General features: G+C 31.2%; 1 protein-coding gene across 1 annotated transcript; it reads right to left on the bottom strand.

The window, feature by feature from the left end:
- Positions 1-8: 8 nt before the first annotated feature.
- Positions 9-4,135, bottom strand: LOC131854979 (putative ATPase N2B). Its single transcript, XM_059206173.1, has 7 exons — positions 3,593-4,135; positions 3,156-3,350; positions 2,661-2,902; positions 2,371-2,545; positions 2,143-2,292; positions 1,739-1,852; positions 9-775 (listed from the first exon to the last, which is right to left on the bottom strand). The coding sequence occupies exons 1-7, from the start codon at positions 3,986-3,988 to the stop codon at positions 650-652; spliced, it is 1,398 nt and encodes a 465-aa protein (XP_059062156.1). The 5' UTR covers positions 3,989-4,135; the 3' UTR covers positions 9-649.
- Positions 4,136-22,905: the final 18,770 nt, after the last annotated feature.

Below are 22,905 nucleotides of genomic sequence, written 5' to 3'. Positions count from 1 at the left end.
TACTATCTCACACAGACCGTTTAAATATATATTCTCGAAAATTAGTATTTCGACGTAAAAGTAATAGTATTCTAGATGCCATAAATTTGATCTGTTTATTTTATAATTAATCCGTCTTATTGCAGATTTAATTCAAACCACATTTGATAATAATAACATTTATTTCACTCAAAAGGTTTTAAATAAATAAATAACAAAATAACAATCTCTTTACTTTATCACTATACAAACATTAAAGGTACACCGAAGAAGTTGATTCAATTAACATTATTAGGCTTCAATTTGATATATGTGTATGCAAATCAGAAAAAAATATTTAACATACACTTAAAACATATTTTCTATTTAGTATAGGCTTGAGGATTAGACTTCGGTATAAACACAAATGATAGCACAAAATAATTACTTAAACAAATAAACACTAATACTGATTGTACTTCAATAAGGCACAACGTAACATCAATATATAAAATTTATATATACATAACTGACAAAACTTGGTAACTAGTTAGTAACGAAAAATTACTTATGTGGTTGTACCCCGAAAACAAAGTACTAGCAGATATTTACAATTTTTTCGATTATAACCATTGATAATTATCATACCTAATATTTATCTACCTAGTATTGACTATAGAAACTTCATCAATTAATTTATATGCTTTCCCCATTTTTCCCAATATTCTTCGGTTTGCATTTCCATTATTCTAGATAAACACCGATCACAAGCAAACATTTCTTCTTCGCCCGTGAATATAGCAGCTTTTGCATCTTCCTGAAAACAAACGAAGTACTAAGCTCACATAACTGTTGCAATTTTGTTTTTACTTATATCGTCTCACCAAATACTACCTTCAATATTAATGTTTAGCTGTGTAACATAATATGTGCTGAGATGACATATTATTATATAGGCACCGTCTGTGTGCTTACTTTTATGACGTCTAAGACGACGCAGTTTATTTATATTTTAAATTTTTACTGATATTCGTTTTTTTTTAATTTGAATAAACTTAACTAATATACCCTAAGACATAGGCTATATTTTTATTGAAATTTAACGCTGGGGAAACTGCGGACGCGGAGCTAGTATTGTAATAATGAAACAGGAATTATGTATGTTGTATTCTGCTACTTTTACCTACTTATATTATTTTCAATAATTATATTATATTATATTTTTGAACACAATAGAAAATAGACGAGGAACAATGTTAGGACACTTGATACGGCACGATGATTTCATGAAAATTATTATTGAGGGGAAAATAGAAGGAAAGAGGGGGAGGGGAAGACCAAGGAATAGCTACATCAAACAAATTGAGGACAAAATGGGAGTCGTGTCGTATCAAGAATTAAAGAGCATGATGGAAGATCGCGGAAAGTGGCAAGAGCTCCACCGACAAGAGCGTAGCCCTTAAATTATGAATGAATGAATGAATTATTTTCAATAAATTGCCATTATTAAGTAAATCGATTTAATCTAACATTGTAATGCCAAACAATAAAATTAGACATATAGAAAAGGCGTTACCAACCCACTTTTATTTTATCGAAAAGTTGGTGTCATGTTTTTATAAAATAATTTGAAAAAGAAAAATAGTTCCTTAGTAAGATATGACGTTTCTAAACTATATTATCATTTATTTGCAACTATAAATAATATTTATTTCTGCTTCATCAATATTGTTAAAAAATTGTGTTCATACACTATATATTTTGTTCACATTTTACTCACAGAGTCTTTAGTGATCTTCAAATCATCCATAAGAGCTCTATCAGCATCTCCCACTTCTTTTTCCTCATTTACTTTCATCAAATTCTTAGGCTCACAATCTGCCGATATTACTACCTGAAATAAAAATAAAAAATTATTAATTAAACCTTGTTAACTTATCATAGAGGTAGTTTGTCTAATTAAAAGTTACCTTCACCAAGCTAAAAACAATAACAAGAAAGTAGTAAAAGGAATATCAAAATTAATCTTTGACTAGAAATGAAGCCTCAGTTCTAAATTCTGTACACATAATTACAAGGGTGAACCACAAAATCTGAGATAGATTAAACAATCTTTTATTACTTCCAAATAATACATGACACTGTGAAGTAAATAATTAAACAATATTATTATCTACCACTTACCCTTACTCTGTTATCATAAAGTGTATCTATAAGAGTAATAAATCTTCGCAGTTGGGATCTATGTTTTATTATGGATATTTGAGGCAAGTTCCTTATAAACACTGTATGGAATGTTTTTGAAATAACAAGATAATCACTGGCACCAAGAGGCTGAAATTTCATTATTATTGTTAGGCTTTCAATAAATGAACATTTTCATATATTTTACTAAATTTTGGTAGAACTTACTCTATCACATAGTTCCTCAAAAGTTGAATCCAATATTCGTCCACAAGACTTGGCAAACTTAACATTCCTTCCCATAATATTTATAATTCTAGGTCGCACTGTATCTGTCTCCTTTGAGACAAGAAATTTGAATAAATTATCTACATCATTGTTTTTCTCTGTTAATTCACTATTTCTGAAAATATTTAATAGTAGTCATTACCATTAGTTATAATGTAAATTTCTATGAATAAATAAGTCAACAATAGGTTCTCAATACTCATTTTGGATGTTCAGTAAAAGATACTTACATAAAATATTTGCTATACTTATTGCCACTTCCTCGCAATCTATAATCAATTCCTGAGTCTAGCTGCATGACATCACAATGAGATTTTAACACTGGTATGAATGGTAGAAAATTAGACCTCTGTAAACCATTTTTGTATAAGTCATCTGGCTTCCTGTTACTAGTGGCAATCACTACACAGCCATTGTCAAACAACTGAGTAAAGAGCCGTTTTAAGATCATAGCATCGCCAATGTCTGTTACCTACAATACATAGAAAAAATTGTTTTAATAATATCTATTATCTATATTAAAAGTAAAATTTATATAAATTATCTATGCTAATATTAAAATTATCTATATAAAAACACTGCACAAACAGCTGTTTTGGTTTTTTTTGTTTTGTTTTTATGAATGGGAGTTAATAGTATTGTATTAACTCCCATTCATAAAAACAAAACTATCATATGGCAATCTATTAAAAAGTAATAATTCATGTACTATTCAGTATATTTACTTGAAATTCGTCAAAACATATAAGCCAAGATTCCTGTGTAATATCAGCAGCTACTGGTGGTATTGGGTCAAAGGGTTTTGACCCCTCATCCCGAAATGAACTTGCACCTTTACCAGATTTTATTTTGAGCTCATGTATACGAGCATGAATGTTCAACATGAATGAATTGAAATGGACTCGCAATTTTTCTTTGATCTGAAATTAAATAATACTTGAACAAAAATTGTTATCAGTAAAAAATATTTGTTTAAATATGAAGATATTTATTCTTTGCAAATTTTTCTATAAATTTATATATATTTTAATAGCAACATTAATTTTCAATAGCAACTTTCTATTCTAAATTTCCCTATCACTATTTAGTTAACTGCGCTAATCTTGCTAATAATAATAGTAAAATGTAGTAATGACTACTATGTATATCTATCATATCTTACTGGCAGAGATTCATAAAATAAATCCATTAACATGGTTTTTCCTCCACCAACACTTCCAAAAATGTAAAGACCCTTAGGAGCAATTATTCTTTCAGGTTCACTTTTTTTAAAAAACCTAAATATTGAATGACTGCCACGACCTTGTGCTAGTGTAGGTCTTTCAAACACTGTCACTTGCTGATATATTTCTTGTAGCTGCAGCATTATTTTTTCCTGGTAAGGATCCTTACTCAATGTTCCATTTGCAACTTTCTCTGTATATGCATGCCACGGTCCATCATTATGTAATGATTTGTAGTCAACTTGTGAAGTGTATAATTTGACACATTGATTACAACGTTTCCAATGATATTTCACAAGCGAAAAAATATGATTACTTGACTTTTGTATGAACATTTTATAAAGAAAAGATTTTTAGAATTTTTTTATAATAATATTATAATTTCTCGCTTATAATCTTGATAACTGTAGATAATTATTATAACAAAATTTAATAGTCAACATATACGTAAAATAAATAATTATTTATATTTGTACAACTAGTGATTGCAAAAGAGCATAGCATAATAAAGCAATTACAATTCACAATACACGTATTAATAACCATTTATCAGTCATGAGAGCATAGCATAATAAAGCAATTACAATTCACAATACACGTATTAATAACCATTTATCAGTCATGAGTATATATTTATTTGCACCATATCGCTCAATAAATTGGGCTATTGCTAGAATCATGCAAGGTACCAAATAATAATATTTATTTATTTTAGCTGTGACTATAAATTATTATAAGAAATAATAAAATTAAATTTAAAATCATAATAATTCAGAAATTTCATAATTTGACAGTAAAGCGAAATGTCACTGAGCAAAATATACCTCACGAATTATCATCTATCTTGACATTGACATTCAATTTCGTACATGATAGTTTAATAAACTACGTAACTGGAATACGACGTAACAAACACAACACAGATTTAACGCATGTACGTTTCTTACATACGTCGTCAGGACGTCTTTCGACCTAAAATGATAATGATGCTTTTTACAAATAAAGTCTCTATTTTTCGTTACTTTAATGTCGATATAGATATGATTTTTGTTACATACATCGACATTCCTCAACATTTCTATTTTCCTCTCCTAAAGTATAATCAAGGAATGCGCTCTAGACTGCACTATACACTGAAGGACAAGAATTAGCATGATTTCAGGTATTCAGGTCAGTTAGACCAACCATGGCAAATCTGGGATTAACCATGATGGTTTTCAAGGGGAACAGCGTGTACGTTAACCTAAGCTGATATATTGCACAAAATGGTTTTACTAATCCCCATTACACTAACAATGCCCCTTCTAAAGTAGTATTTTTGTACCCAAGACCTCTAAAGGAGCCTGCTTTAGAGGTTTCAAAAATTCGATTTTTTCGAGGATTATTTTGCAAAGGAAAGAAATATTCGATTCAAACGAAACTTTCAGGGTTTATTGTAATATATTTTAACAGTCTTCTCAATTTTTTTTTCTTAAAAATAATGACATATTGTGGACAGCTCGTTTTTAGGAAAAGAAAATACTAATAGAAAAGCTGAATAGAAAAATATGTTTATTGCAAAAATTTCTAAATATATAATTGACACAAAAAATACGACATTCTCTCTTTTTAAAATATTGACATAAAAAAGAATTGTACATAAAACCTCAACATACTCTGCCCCTTGCGACTATATCGCAAGACAGACAAACAGAATAAATTTCACATTACTTTTAAAATCACAAACATAAAATAACCTATAAGTTTAGGCGGTAAGGTATTTTTACGACACGACCAGTGCGTGTAATTTGATGTAACGACTCGGACATTTTATCAGTCTCGACACAGTGTGTATTGCTCTTAGTGTCCGTAAAATCTCCTAAACTAACTTCTAATGCATACAACCGTTGAACAGGCCTTATACGATAACCCATAGTCGTTTTAACTTTAGCTACTCTACAACTACCATCAGGACCTGGATAAATTTCTACAATTAAACCTAATGGCCAATATAGACGTTTGGTATTATCACAACCCACCAAAAGTACATCACCGACTTTATGTACTTGATTCCGATGTTTCTGTTCTCTTTGAATCAAAAGAGACAAGTAATGATTCCGAAACCGTTGCTTTAAGTCACTGCTTAACTTTTTTAAATATCGCCAACGAGACGTCAAAATATTGCCATCTATGTGACTCAAATCATTGGTTTCATCTTCCTCCATATCTAGCTTCAGAAACATTGCGGGTGTCAAAGTTCTCAAATTGTCTGAACTTTCCTTTATATAAGTCAATGGTCTCGAATTAACCATACTCTCTTCACACAAAATCAGCATTTTTCCTAGCATTCTACGTAAAATTTCTTTGACAGTTCTCACCATTCTCTCCCAGAACCCTCCCCACCACGGCGCAGAGGGTGGCGAAAAGCGCCACTCAATTTTTTGAGTGAGGGATAAAGAAGAAAATTTCTGCCAATTCATCTAATTCATAATATATACATGCAGCAGAAGACATAGAAATATCCTGTCCCATATAATTATTAGATGTTTTAAAACGAGACAAACGTATCCTTTCATCAGATTCAACCTCCGACTTGACAAAAAGCCTGAATAATGGACTAATATTTTCATTATTTCGTTCATTAATATGTGACCTATTCCAAGCTTTCAATATATCTTCAGGTAATGAGGATTCCACCAATGGTAATAAAAAAGATGAGTACTTCTCCTAGGTTACTCCCATAGATTCGAGTGCCAAAATTTGTGTCGTCAGAGCGTCATATAATGTACGCCAATTACGTCAATTAGGAAAAATTATAAAAATGAAAAACCGAGAAATCGCGCATCAAAGTTTTCATATATATATAATAAATTGTCATTTTCTTGAACTTACCGCATTAATATGCTAATCAGCGATTCCTAGTCCATAGAGCTGCCCTTCAGACTCTTCAAAAAACTAGTTTTCGGCCAGATGTTCGAGTCTGCGGGCTGTTCTGTCCTCTTTACTTGAAAATGAAATGCTCCTGTTTTGTTGGGTGATGCGCTCCTTGTCGGCACTCTTGACGAAATTGTTGCATTGCTGTCCAATTTTCAAATCTAGTAACTGCATGGTTTTCAATGCTCTAGCCTTCATTGAACACGCGAGATCCGAGCAATCCGGGCGCTCGATACCTACCTGCTTGCGACGCTTGCTCACTATTTTTCTGTAACTCCGAAAATATTACGAATTTTTACATTTTTATATACTTTAGGAAGACATTTATGTAAAAAAATTACGATTTTTTAAGCGTTAATTGGCACTAATGGCATCATTGCTAATAATACACCATGTCATTTGGACCTGCAAATTTATATTAAAGCAGTTGGATGTACAAAGTAATACTCTAATTTTGATTTATTTCATACATCTTTTAAAAAATCTATCCTATCTGAGATAACATTGACAGAAGCTAAGTACAATAATTAACTATGATTATATAATTTTAGTAAATTTTCTGAATATTAAAATCTGTACTCTAATAACAAATTTACAGTTTTTATGACTGTAAAATTAGCGGGTAACTTATCTAAAATCTTATGTATCTTACGTAGATATGTGTGAGATATAAATTACCAATATTCCTTAAATTGTAATAACGTAAATATGTATATATATGTGTATATATATGTGTATAAATAAATAGTATTGCCTAAAAGGCAAATAAATAATGATCCAGTCGGTTAATGCATTATAATAATTTGGCCAGAAATAAGCCGCGATGGTTTCCAGAGGAACCGCGTGCAGGTCAACCTGATTCCCTCTAGGATATATCTAATCTTTTTCTTATTTTTTTTAAGTGTAAATATTTCAATTCCGTTGCACAAATATAAACTAAAAAATATTTTATCCTTGCAGTATTTGTGGAAGCAAATTCGAAAAACAATATGTATTATACAATAGGATACATACACATGAAGAAAGTTTAAATACCTATTTAACCCTTCTTGATGTGTGCTCTGAATTGATTCGACAATTGAGTACTTACTTCTTTACAATCCTTTTATTGATATAAACGATGCATTACGGCGAATTGTAAAAAATAACCCTCGCCACATCAAGAATCTTGAGAAAGCAGGATGTACTTAGTCAAATTGAAATCGACATCCTGGCTGCATTGATGCAAAGTAAGTACCTACATGAACGCACATTGCAAGTAATCGGTATTTACGCATTATCGTGACATCCTCTTTCTTTGACCATACACAATGATGCCATCACAAATACCTATATTATTGTATTTTAATACTTACAGAAATATCTGTGTAGATACTAGTAATTCACGTAGCTAATGTATAATGCCTAGCACTAGAAAAAAAAATTCCTAATACGTGAACTCATTAGGCATATTCAAGTAATGACCAAAATTGAAATTGTATTTAAACGTAAGATAATTATGGTTCTGAAACATTTCGGACTAACTTCAAATAGTATATACTATAAAAAGAACACTACTGGAACTATATAATGGAAAATAAACCTATCTACACATCGATGTAGGTTACCTATCACCACACATAACATAATGTTACACACTATCACCCACTGCGTGTTTTGTTCACGAAATATCTTTTTTTTCTGTCTGTCCCTCTAACTGTCTCCTGGAAATCCGTCGCATCGGTCTAAGATGTGCTATTTCCAAACACTAAACCCCTGAGTGTAAAAGTGTTTGTAAAGTTATTATCCGCAGCGGTTGAAATTGTCATATTTATACTCACCTAAACCCAAGTTTTAAAAGGTATCATATGTTGCTCTGTATCAATAAACACCATATACCATCATATACTATGAAAGTTAAATTAGGTAGTACTGTGCTTGGGTAAATATAAGTTAACAAAAAGTTAATGACGTGGAATATAAACCAGGATATTGGAAGAAAAATATCATTTTTCACAAGAAGTACATTACCTACTATAATATAAGTAGGTAATGTGTAGATACTTAAATAGATATATTTCTAATAAAAATAGTGCATAAATAACATCTTAATCTTGAATGACAAGTCATGATTATGTTTAGAAAATACCTAAGGATGTATTTTCTATGAGTAGGGTTACTATGTGACAGAAATTCCTCACGCACTAAGTATTAGGGTATAATATTTGGAAAGTCGTATTAGTAAAACACATAAACCACTCCAAGGACTTACCTAAACGGTGATTTCGATAATATTGAATTTAGTTAAATATATATAGTAAATTCAGCTGTGTGCGTAAGTACGTGTCCATACTCTGAGTAACTGTTTTTTTATGGATGACTAGCTGTACCCGCGTTAACTGTACGCGTGTTAACTTTATTTTTATAAAATATAAGATTTTTTCTAAAATAAAAATAGCCTGCCAACAAAAGACCCGTCAAAATTGATCCAGCCATATCAGAGATTAGCCGGAACATACAGACAGATAGACAAAAAATTTTAAGAATAATATTTTGGGATAGGTACCATTTTTATATTCATATGCATGTGGTAAAAAGCGGTTATTTCAATATTACAAACAGACAGTCCAATTTTATTTATATGTTTAGATTTATAGATAATGGAATGGTCACCCGCCTGCGCTAACGGTTTACTCTGGCGGAGCACCAGAGGAGGATGATAAGATGAGTATAAGATCAGGCCAGTTAGCCCATCTTGTCAAATTCACCAAGAATTTATCATGATGGTTTCCAGAGGAAACAGCGTGGAGGTCAACCTGACATGTTACATTGCTAACATTAAGATCATCACTACATATTACTGACAATCCCCTTTCCCCCTCTAAGTAACTGTTACTTATAATAATAACTTAAAAAAGAAATGGTAGCTAAAAAATTCCACTATTTTTATATAAGCCACTACTGTATGCGTAGGTTGCCTAACACCTTAAATGTCGCTTTATAAGTAGGTAGATAGGATATTTTTTTAAATTTATATTACTATCCTAATTACTGTCCCTTTACCTTCACTCCAAGTGGCAGAATAAATAGAGCACTGTTAGTTTATATGCCAATACACACTAATTCATTACTGCTATGTAATATTAATCATACAGACATGTAGGCAACTACCAAATCGTTATTTAATTTGCTCGGTTTATAAATGTACAATGAAAGATAAGTTATCTAAATATATTTTTAGATTGTTATGTAAAATTGCGTCTTATTCTGAATAAACATTACTGAATATTTAGAAGATTAGATGGTAGTCGTGCGATATTATTGCGATTTACGTTTGCAATGGAAGCAAATTATGTTAATTTTCCTTCCAGTAAGGTACATACCTCAAAAACGAATACAGGTGATAAGTACTATTGTGGTCAATGTCAAGGTTACCTTCGGCGAACTGACCTAGGGAACCTAAATTGCTCTTGAACTCGCTCACACACTGGCCTCAATTGTGTTGTGCCCCATCTAATGCATCGGTTAACAACCTCTAGTGTCAAGGTGCCTGCTGTTGTTTGCATAGAGAAAGGAAGTCCCAAAGACCAAATCCGCGAATGTTATGCCTAAAACGATAATATCTACAATAGTATCCCACTATAGTACAGGTTTGATTGCATAGTCACATATCAATAGCTTGCTCATTTCACTTTATTACTTATATAATTAACAATTACCCAGACTTTAGTCACTATTAGCGATAATTGCATGGATTTATCTTTTCCCTAAGTACAAAAATAGGCATTGAATGTGTGTGTGTCTGAGTGAAATGGGACCGGCCCTGTTGTTTTATGCATCTAGAGACTGACAATTATAAATAACGAATGTTGACAATGTAGTTACCTACCTCTTCCTATTTATAATCTTCAGCAGAAAATACCCACGGGTACCTATAATAATTAATCCATTTAATACTTTTAAATAAAGAAAAACGTGAACGCAGTATTCTTAAATAGTGATTAGTAAAATTTTTAAATAACCTAATTTAATTATATTCCTTTGTTTAGAGCTATTTTGTTAATTTAAATCTAACAATGAATACACCTCAATTATAAAAATGTATTTATTTTTTAAGAATTGAATTTTATTTATTAATTTTGCTGACCTTCTTGGCCTGTTCTGACTTAAATTGCTTACCGTAGTAGTTACGAATTAGATTCTTATCAATATATTGTGAGACATATTAGTTTTTAGATCCCTACTCGATAGAAGCAATTCGGCGCCTTTTTATAACATTCTTGTTTTTAAGTTAATAAACAATTTTTTTATGTCTCTTTGGTACCACAATACCTTTGTGGAAACCGAAAACAAATCGGTTAAACCGTTTCTGAAATTTGTACGCATGCACTGCGCAATGTGCAGACAAACAAACAAAAATTCTAAAAACAGTTATTGATACATTCCATTACTTTGATAGTCTATTAACAGTTATATTTTTCTCATGTATCTTTCATTTGCCTACACGACGACTATTAAACAATAATTACATTATTTTGTATGGCTATAATTGTCAAGTAGTTGATTCTGCTTTCGTGGGCGTTGAAAACTATTTTAAATACGTTTACTTAAACTTAGATTCCTAAAAATGTTTAATTTATAGTTTTTGTTCGCTACGATTTTATTACAATGGCAGCAATATATCATGACGTTATTCGTGAAAAAAATTGACAAGACAAATCTTATTAATATTGTAAATTTATGCGAAAGTTTGTGAGTATGGATTTGTTACTCTTTCACGCAAAAACTACTGAATTTTGATGAAACTTTACAGTAATTCAAATTTAAAATATCTTTATTCATGTAGGTTTATTACTATCCTAAGACTCTTATGATGTTTACAATAATACAGACTCATTTATTTTCAAATTTTGAGAATAGAGTGACCACCAATAGCATATGCATTGCAATAGCAAAAAGTGTAATCAGTGTGTAATATAGCTTATCAGAATAACGTGTAGACTATAAATTTCATGCGGGTAAAACCACAGGCACAGCTAGTTAATAACAAGTGTTAATACTATATTAGTATTTAAATTTGTGGTACGTTTGTGAGGAGCTAAATATTTTAAATTAACGTGTTGCTGATAAGTTTTGCGCCGTGATTTAAATGTCTTTTTTTTTATTATCGAAAACAACTAGGGATATACCCGAGAAATAGAGCCAAGTTGTGCCACCAATGGAATATGGCACGTATATGATAGATTAATAAAAATAACCCAGGACAATATACACAGCGCCATCTAGTAGTCCCAAGCTAAGCAAAGCATGTGTTATGGGTACTAACCAACTGATATATAAATACTTAATTTTTTTGTAAAAATAAAGCATATTTTATTATATCTATTATAGTTGTATTTGATATTACAAATTATTATAAAACACTATATTACTTAATAATGTATATTTATTACACATTTAATATTATATATATACATATGTACAGTGTTATAAATTTTTTATTTGATTTTTTTTTGTAAGTGTAATTACATTACGATTTAACAATTATGGTGTGGTATTATAAAATTTATAGTCAGTCAAACGTATTATAAATAACAAGAAGTCAAGTCACTGGGCACTCTACCAGTCTCTACCCGTTGCAATTTTTTTTAATTGTAGATATTTTTTACATCTTTTAAGAAACTTCAAAATAGGAGTAAACCCATATTTCTTCACCACTCGTCTTGCTTAAAATAATAATTGAAATCCGTTTGTCTTGAAAGACATCAGTTTCTACTCACTTTTACCGGTACCTATTTCTTCAGTAACGAGGTAAGTTTTTGTTTATGTTAATTATAACATAATTAACGTAACACTAAACAACTTAACATATATACTTTAGTTTTTTCACTTTTGTATTTGAATATACAGGTACTTAAACAATAACATATTGTTATCAATCAATCTTTGCGTTTATACTTGTTATCTCAACTTTAAAACAGGAACACAGCTTGCAAAGCAAACTCTCTGGATTTTTGTATATAAATGAAACAACATTTGAAATACTTTTTTTTTCAATGTTCGTGTGCGGCGCCCCGATGTCTGCCAGACCGAAAGATATAAAATGTACAATTAAATATTCAAATTAATTACTGTACGTTAATTTTGTGATCACTACTGATGACAGAATATATAAATTTTAATCAATTGTTACAAAATACATGTATTGAAATTTTACAAGAAATCAGTCCATTATAAGTACATACTGTATTATATATTATATTACATTGTAGGTATTATTTAGTTGATTGTAAATTTAAAATTCACAATTAACTAAATAATATTACTTTTAGGTATATCACGTTACTTCATATAATAAATCATAATGTAATTTATAGTTTTCGATAGAAAAAAAAATATTATCGTGATATGCCTAATCTAAACTGTGTTTAACATTAATTTAATCACCATTATGTATAATAATAATAAGTAGGTATTTGACAAAAGCGTTTATTTTTCACTGTAACTAATTCAGTAGCTGACTCTATTCTGTTGGTTACCCTGGAAACCATTGCTAAATACCAAGAAATATTTATGAGTGTCCTGATCTCATCTACTCATATTAATTTCTAAAAAGCTCAGTGTAAATTACCATAGACAACTTCATCATCATCTATTATCCTCCATAAAATACCTCTTAGAAACATAGTGGGGTGTCCAAATTATTTCTTTTATATCTTAATTCATTTAAGAAATTTGAGATTTCCGCATCTGACTTGAAATTCTAAGTGTTCATAAAAGGGCAGTTTTAAAAGTATTTGGTCAATATTTTTTATCTATATTATACTTTTGCATCAGTTAGTTAATAAATTATTACACCTACCTACGTGTGAACAACTACGTAACAGATATTTCAAGTATATGTTACGTATAATAGTTTTATTTCGATATGGCATGCACATGATTATTTTCAGGACATGTTTCCAAGTTCAGTCTGGTCAGCGGAAAGTTTCGTAATTTCCTTCCATTATTACCTTAAGTTAATGAAAATAAATACTTAAATAATAATGATGTTTTACATTGTAGCTGTAAAAGTTAAGTCAGGCATTACAACAAGATATCAAATATGTAGGTAGGCTTTTGTCTTTGCAATTATTTTTATTCTTTAAATTATTTTATTTAAAAATTTTATAGATGTTAAGTAATGAAATTATATATAAATGAAGTATTATAATAATATGGTAATATCAATCGTTATTGCCGATATCCGTCAATTTATATTACATGCGCTTCGCTTAGGGTTCCTTAAATTCGATATGACAATGGATGACGTATGCTTGTTTGGTAATTGCTGGATTAACTTATAGGGGGTCGATTTAATGATTTTGTTGCAAAAGCCCGGGGGTGGTCTACATAATGCGGGCACAACATCATAAAAGTTTCGCACGCATGCCACGCTATATTGCTCTTCCCTAGATACTCACGAATTGTACACTCCCTACAAAATTTTGCAGATGCACTTTCCGCACTCGAGACATCCGCAAACTTGTCGTGTAAATAGGTATCATACTATTCTCATGGAATCTTTCATTAATTCTTTATATTATAAATAAAATCCATAAATATATATATTCCGTCACGTAGACATTGTGGTGTTGTTATCAACGTATAACCTACAGTAATTATATAATGATATAATTCACTATAATTGACCATTGCCATTTTATAGTCGGTGGACTTAAAATGCCCAAACGTAATCTTGCATTATGAATAAGAGATTCAGCTGAGGTCACGGACACTGGATTCGCACACGCACCAATACACGTACTGTGATTCTAGTTAAGTACCTACTAGGTAAGTATATTAATTGGATTCAGTCTATTCTGAATATTTTCAATAACTATGTTGCATAGTAACACAAATTACTTAATCATAATAAAAAAAAATGATAACTAGTAAGTCTCGTATACATACATTTGAATGTGTGACGTGACACATACAAATATGCTCGAGACATCTTGATTCATGAGCAATTAAGGTGACTGCGAGCAGCCCAAACAATCGATCGTTGCAAATGGCCTTCTCGTTACACACATATACTTACTTATTTATCAGACGGACAAATGAGTACACATATTTAGTTTTTTACATTATATTTCTTAACAGTCATTAATTATTTAAACACTATACATTCCTATCAATGAGACAATGAACATATATGACATTACAAAGTACAGAACTAAATTAAATTTTAAACATTCAATATGTAATTTTGAGAGTTTAATGCGAGTATAAAATATTTAATGTGAATATTTAAACTATTTAAAAACGTAAAAGTAGGAAGCGTAATTTCAAGGTGCATTCTCTAGTTCAAAAATCTACTCCAGCTCTGTTATTAAAAAATACGCTTTTTAATGAGAATCATTGTTCATTACATACATGCGATAGTATAAATTGATAGTGATACCACTTGATTGTAAAATTCCACGAACAAACCCATATTACTACTATATTCTTTACTTTAAGATGGTATAATATATCATAAAATAACTAAATTTCATTCATACCATAAATAACCTATTCCGTCAATTGCTATTAAGTTTAAAAAATTCTTTAACGGACATTATTATCTTCATGTTCTACCTTTGAACTATTTTAATTCTATTAATATTATATTGTAATTAGTTACTTAAAAACTCATAATATAATGTGTAATATCCGCTTGTTTACCATACTAAATACATTTATGTACAAAAATATTTGAAGTATAGGAAATGACATTAAAAATGTTGCATACTGAGTATGAAATAAAGTAAAAATTTCTTCTAAGAGATTCAGAAAATTAAGAAAATTTCTTCTTCTATTTAAGGAATATTTTAATTAAATATTATGTTCTAATTAGTATATCAAGATTTTTTAAATTAACTGTATCTATCAAATTTAGGGCTATTTTAATAGAAACTTTGTTTTAACAGTATGATTGAAAGTTGTACTGAGAGTCTGAGTACCTTATAGATTAAAAAAAAAACAATATGGTCTCGGACTCTCAGTACTGTAACTGCAATGACTAATAAATATCACATAACCTCACAGCCTATCTGACGGTAAGTCATTATCGTCTCCTATGCATCAGCTCTACGGATACCACAACATCAAGTGACATCCATGCATTTACAGGACATCGTAGAATTCCAGAATTCTACTATGTCCTGCCTCCGTTTTTTGTAATTTTATTGCCGTATCGCACCCACAATCAAAACTTAGCTTACAAAGCTTAATGAGGCAGAAGTGCCTTGCAGGACTTTAATAAAGTCTACCTCAGTGAGCACATTACCTATCCGAAAAATATCTTAATATATGTATGAGACGTGTTATTTTTGTTTCAAATTTTTTTAAATCAAAAGATACCTAAACTAAAACTCTACGCCTGGACTAAAATTATTTTTTTTATAATATAGTACCTACGTTTCTGTAAAAAATGGTAATAAAACAATTGAAGGCCGAGCAATCATATATATACATATATAACAGTTATACAATGAACGGGTGAAGCAGAGTTTTGTGCAAATGAAGCCGATAATTTACTTTTGGAAAATACTTGTGGTTTAGTTTACAGACAGTAATTGTTAATAGTATTTCACAATTTTTATTTAAATGGGTTGCATTGTTTTGCATTGTTACAAATTATACTATGTAAAAAAACTATAATTGACTTAGTGGTATTATTATAATTTAAGTGAATTTTAAATGTAATTTCTCAGTAGCGTACCAAAAAAAAGTCGTGAAAAATAAAGGACCATTTTCTTTTTAATTAATGAAGATATTTTGAGCACTAATAAGATTACACAGTAAGATTATGTCATATATGAGTCCTAAGTACTAAGTAAGTATCAAGTATACAAGTGTCCTAAGTATACTGAAACATTATTCATGGGTTCGTAGATACTTGTTTAATACAATAACTGTTAAGAAAAATGCAAAAAGTATAATTTATATAAATGCGCAACGGTATCGCGTCCTTGCTTTACAATGATAAGAAATAAGTTATTTAAATGAATGTCAATTACATGATGTACCTACTTTTTATTTTAATGTTATCTTTAATTTTTAGTATTCAAGTACGTCCTACTATCATAGGAACCCTCTCAACTTTAAACCTTTTGACATATTATGCTTACTTCAAAAACGAGAAAAATAAATCGTGCAATGAAATAATCTTTATTATTATTATTTATCAAGGTTTAGTGTAAATTAAGTTATAAAATAACTAGCTACTCGCCCCGGCTTCGTTTGGTATATCCAATGTATTATATCTATAAACCTTCCTCTAGAATAACTCTATCTATTAACAGGACCGCTTCAAAATCCGTTGCATAGTTTTAAAGATTTAAAATTTTAAAGATTTAAGCATATATAGGGACAGACAGCGACTTTATTTTATACTATGTAATGATCATACTACTCTAAATTGTACCTGTACATATACTGAAAATGTAGAGCTTTATTGTGACATAATAGTGTTAACAACTTTTTAAAAATTTTATTATTTCATATTCCAGTTAAATAGGTATGATATAAGGTACTACTATAGTACGCACGGTTCTATTTCCACACCACCTGTGAGGTAAGAACCTAGGGCGCGCTTTTTTTATAGAGGTATCCCCGATAGGCCTACTCCTCTATCACAAGTTTGTTTATGCACTTGATATTATGTAGATAGCTCCTCCAATAAAAGAACATTTCAAATGAGATAATCGTATCCCAGTTATAACTTCTTTGATCACTTTTTGTTTAATTCTGGAATATTTGCAAGTCTTAAAAATTACAGGAACCTCTAGCAAATTTCAAATTACTACGCTTTATTGTTCATCTTCTTCACATTCCGTGCCTATATGTTGTGTGTGGTATTTCACTAATAGCTACATAGATTTACATATAGCACAGGTCCGAAATCAGTGTAGCGTACGACAAAATTGGGTAATGTGTTAGGAATTGTGTCATCTAAATGGAGGCGGTGTATTTGCACGTAGATTATTAGTTGAGGGCACCGTTCTTGCGAATGGTAGAGTCGGCAAACACCTACTCAACGTCTTGCTTATCACTTATTCGGTAACTCAGTTACGTTAGGTTGGGGTTCTTTATTTCGATTTTTTTTTATTAAATATATATGGAGCCACTATAACTGTTACCGAAAAAGAATATAAAACCGAGAAAATTTTGCTCTATGTGATAGAAACTTTTAAATATATAATATAAAAAATATACTTTCTATTTCATGATTAAATAAGTTGTTACCTAAATATAAGTAGATATATTTATCCTTGAAAGGCAATACAAATTTATTATATGCATTAATTAATAATTATCACGTTATATCAGATATAAGTAAATGATTGTTTTATAATACAATATATTGCATTTTTCTAGCACACTAACATCATCTTTTTCTCGCATTAAATCATAAGGACAAACAATTTTATAAGCAATTTGGCATACTAAAGTTTTGGTGGCGGCCACAAACCCATCGACCAAATTGATAAGATTGTTCATCTCTTTTTCATACGGATTCTATCATACGAGCATATACTATTGTATATTTATTAAAACAATTAATTACTTTTGACTTAAATAAATTATAATAGATTAATCATGTGTGGAAAAATGCACACCATGTAGCTGAAAGGGTGAGATCAAGTGTTGACAAACACGTGAAAGAGTAGGTACATCAGTGGCTTGGCCGATAACTGTGTTGCACCTTCTCTCTCTTAGTCATATCAAACGTAAATACTTACTGCATACCTACGTACTTGCATTATCTACTGTGTTATTATGCTAAAATTAATACATAAGTAGTAACTTAATTCTTGGCGTAGGTCATCAATCCCAACACAAATCATCGTTCTACAATTTAACCCGAAAATTCTAATGATTTCCCAGTTAAATATATAATATTTAAATTAAATTAGGCCCACAAAGAAAGTACCTCCATTTCTACATCACAAGAATTATATCAGCAACTGTGATTCTTAATAATATTTATAATTATTAATGTTATATTATGTGGTAATGTGGATGCTTACACCCTTATAAATTTATTTTAATTGTCTACCTAAGTTATTTCTGATATGTTTCTACTTATGTAGCTACCGACTACTGACCTTATTCTGGGTCTGAGAACGTCGCAATAAATTATTATAGATACGATTATAGAAACAGCCGTACAAATGGCTATTATTATTTTCATAATAAAAAAATATATTTTTTACAGGATGCCATTACTAAATCATTTTAATATCCCATTGGAGCGTAGAGTTAGAATAGAGTATACTTATTTGTCATAGATCATGTAAAGTATTTTTTAAGGCTTAACATTGCCTACTATATACTTTGTTAGTACAAATATTCTTATTTCTCTAAATAAAATTGCGCTGATGTTTTCAATAGGAACAAGCAGCACAGGATCAACACTTAATACCTAATTAAAAGAATATTTTAATATTTGTTATACAAATATTGACTAGTTGTTTCTTACTTTAAATAGCGTTGGAGTTAACGTTATTATCTGCGGTCGAAGCCCCTTGTTTCATGTTAGGTACCAGATTATATTCATACTGAACTTTGATAGCCCGGTTTTTGCTTTGCAATAGAATATTTACTTGGGTATCTATATTTCGATTCAATTTAAAAGTACTTAACGGATATTACATTGGCGAACTTATATTATACATTATTTAATCCGTATTTTTATTAATATAACTGTAGTTGTATCTTAACGTGTATAGGCATATATATATAAACTTAGGTATTGTTAATCAGTATTTGAATATAAAGAACCACATTATTAAAATCTCTAATACGCGTGGATCTATGGATAATGGTACGTACATACCCGTTGAAGCCGAAGCAATCATTGGCTAATTAAAATTTGCGATGCGTGACGTGACCACGAAGTGCCTTACCCACTTATAAGCTGCACACGTGCCTGTCAATGAACTTCCAGACCATGCTAATAACGTCAACTGTCTGCATTATTTTAAAACTACCTATCACTAGTTCACTACTCTGCGATAAAACTGCCTAATTTAGTCTTTCACGTGTGTCTGGGCTTGAAAAATATAGTTCTACTGCGTGTTTTATTTAAAAGTCCATAAAAAAACAATTAAATTATATGTGTATAGTATTTCCTATGATTTCCCTACTGTTGCACATTTTATACTTATTTAAATTCAAAAGCCGTAATTAAACTCTACCACTTTCAGAGCACGGACATCGACCTTTATAACTGGAATAGGTGTACTTATAGCAAGAAAGGTACTAACGGGCAAATACCAGGACTTTATCAGTACGAGCAAGGAAGTCGTCTGGCTCTGTATGAGTGACGAAAGTACGCGATGGCACAGGCTCATCAGCTTGAACGCCTGGTGGCGCCGGCCGGCGCTCGTATCGCTCCATCATATCTGGGGGCACTCGCGGTAGCTCTCGACCGGTAGTGTTCGGGGCTTGGGTGAAGCCAAGTTTCGCCAACAGGCTTTCGCGTATCACTCGAAGACTGTGCTCGCGCGCGTTTTCGTATAAACGGCAGGAGGCGCACGCGTCCTGAGCCGGCGGCGGCTCCTGGGGGCAAGCTAGCTCAGCAGCGACAGCCGCCAGCCACGCGGCCAGCAGCAGCAGGCTCGCGGGCCTGGCCCGCGGCCCGCTCGACGCGCCCAGCGGACGCGTGGTGCGGCAGAGCGGGGAGGCGGCGGCGTAGCGCGATGTGCGATGTTCAGCCGCGGGCGGCGCGTGCTACACTGCACTGCATATGAGACACGATTCCGAGTCGGCACTCGCGCGCACCGTGCCACGCGGGCCCGGGCGGCGGGCGCGCACTCCCCAGCCACTGCAACCGCCCCGCGGCCGCGCAGCCCCGCCTGCCCGACTGCTGATTCATGCGACAGACGGACAGGTGGCAGCTAACTGTCTCTTCATAAAAAATATGACTACTGCACTACAAAGAGCGCTGAAACCCGTGAAACTACCCGTATTATACGTCTAAGTTTTATAATATGATATGATTCAATATTTTGAATACATACTCGTATAATCAATTGCTTATTGAAATTTTAATTATATTGTATAAATCAAGAAGAATTTTTAGATATTTCTTTATAAGGATCGTCGAAAATATATATTCGTGGCAACTTTTGATACATTGAGAATATGACATGAAATATGCTTTCGTAGTTTGGGGCAAAATTATATACATGTCTTTAATTTTTATTTCATGCTCAATAATTAAAGAATCAATGACAAGATTTTTTAGAGACGATCTCATCATCTTACCAGTTTCCGTAATCTTTAAATAATCTACGTACTTGTTTTGGTTTTTGTTCTACGTGCCTTACCTCCTCTCTTATAATGGTGTAACAATATTTTTCGCTTCAGCTACCTACTCCAACTTTTTTCAAGGGAGTGCCTAATATGTAATATATAAATATATATGTAATATATAAATATATATTACATATTAGGCACTCTCAAGATAGGCTGATAAAATCTAATTCGTATTCTAAATATTTTTTATCTGTTGAATTGTCATTCAACATATTGAATTCAATGACATACACAATTAACTAACTGACAAGAGAGATAGAATTAAAAACGAAGATATAAATAATAACAGGAAGACTTATAATTGAAAACATAAGAGATGAGGTTGGAACATTTGATACGTACCATAAAATGAACCCATCGATATCATTATAGAAGGCAATGAGAAGGTAAAAGAGAAAACCACGACATTCCTACTATGCTATAGGTAGGTACTATGTATCTACCTACTACAACATCTAGGTACCTAACCGAATTGCACATACTCAGTAAAGATACATACATGTTAAAACTATTTGAAATTAAACGACCAGATTGTACTTAATAAGTAACCTGTCTAAATATTTGGTCTTTAAAATAAACTGAACAGAACACTGGCCGTGCGAAATTATAAAAATAAACGCAGACTTTCAAGGAAAAGAATGTGCTATAGGTAGATTAAAAACTTTATCGGAATTTAGGTATTTGACATTTAAAATTATGTACCTATATTTTACTTTTGTATTGTAAACAATAAATATTAGGTCCTATATAAAATTAACCACATCTTCAAGTGTCCTGAGAAGTAATCCGTCACTATTACCAGTATAGATTATAATATAAACATAAATTAAAAAGGCTATTTATTGTTACATGGAATATTTATATTTTTATAAGATATTTAGTACTTAGTCATTTATATGTGGAATTTTTTTATAACTATGCATTAATAGCTACATATTTAAAAATCCAGTAGCATTCATAAATTACATACATTACACGTTGAAGGGGCGGGAGGAAGTCGAAGATGTATGGCAAGAGCGAGAGGGGTCATAAATTTCGTGGAGTCACTTTTCAATCTATATAAATAAATAAAATTGAAGTGTGTGTTTGTAATTTCAAATAAACAGTTTTTGATTAAGAGCATATGAGGTATTGCCGTTTCGGAGATTAGCAAGAAAGAACACGTGTACAAACGCACATACATCTCTAAAATAAATATAAAAAATTGTCTGTCTGTCTGTTTTCTTCTTTCTTGGTAATCTCTGAAACAGCTAGACTAATTTTGACGGGACTTTCATTCGCAGATAGCTAATATTATAAATGGTAATTTAGGCGACTTTCAGTTTAGAAATTTTAATAAAATTTTATATTTATTATAGAAATTTTAATAAATAATTCCACGCGAATAATAGCTATTATGTAAAAACACGACTTATGAACTAATCATTAACCAAAACACAAAAATATATCAGTATAAACGTAACCCTTGTTGTAATTGTTTATTATATTTATATACTCTTTATTGCACCAAAAGTATATTACAAAGAACATAAATAGATAGTAAGTAAAAAAGCACAAAAGGCGGTCTTAATGCAGCGCAATAAGTGATCTCTTCCAGACAACCTTTGGGTAGAGTAGAGAAGATAGAAGGTGGTAGATGACGCAAGAATGGTCTAGAGAAATAAAAAAGGCATAGCAATAATAAAAACTAAATAATAATAAATTACATATACTACTTACTTATATATACAATACATTTTACATATATACTAATACACACGTATACATACATATTATATATAAATAGACAATACACAAGAGTTTTAAGTCCCAAGTAATTACTTGCGTATAACATAATTATGTCACACGCAATTTGGAGAAGAAAGCTGAGTAGATGAAAGATGGCAGAATAAGAAAAGTTTAATCGGAGGGATAGTGACATTTAACAGAGTTCTTGAAAACGGATAGTGATGGTGCGCTACGAATAGAGAATGGAAGTGAGTTCCACAAACGAACAGCTAGTAGAGAA

This window comes from Achroia grisella, unplaced genomic scaffold (assembly GCF_030625045.1).
Source record: "Achroia grisella isolate CSIRO2021 unplaced genomic scaffold, CSIRO_AGI_Agris_v1 utg126, whole genome shotgun sequence".
Lineage (NCBI taxonomy): Eukaryota > Metazoa > Arthropoda > Insecta > Lepidoptera > Pyralidae > Achroia > Achroia grisella.
Note: the sequence above shows the minus strand (reverse complement) of the source record. Positions and strands in the feature narration are given on the sequence as shown.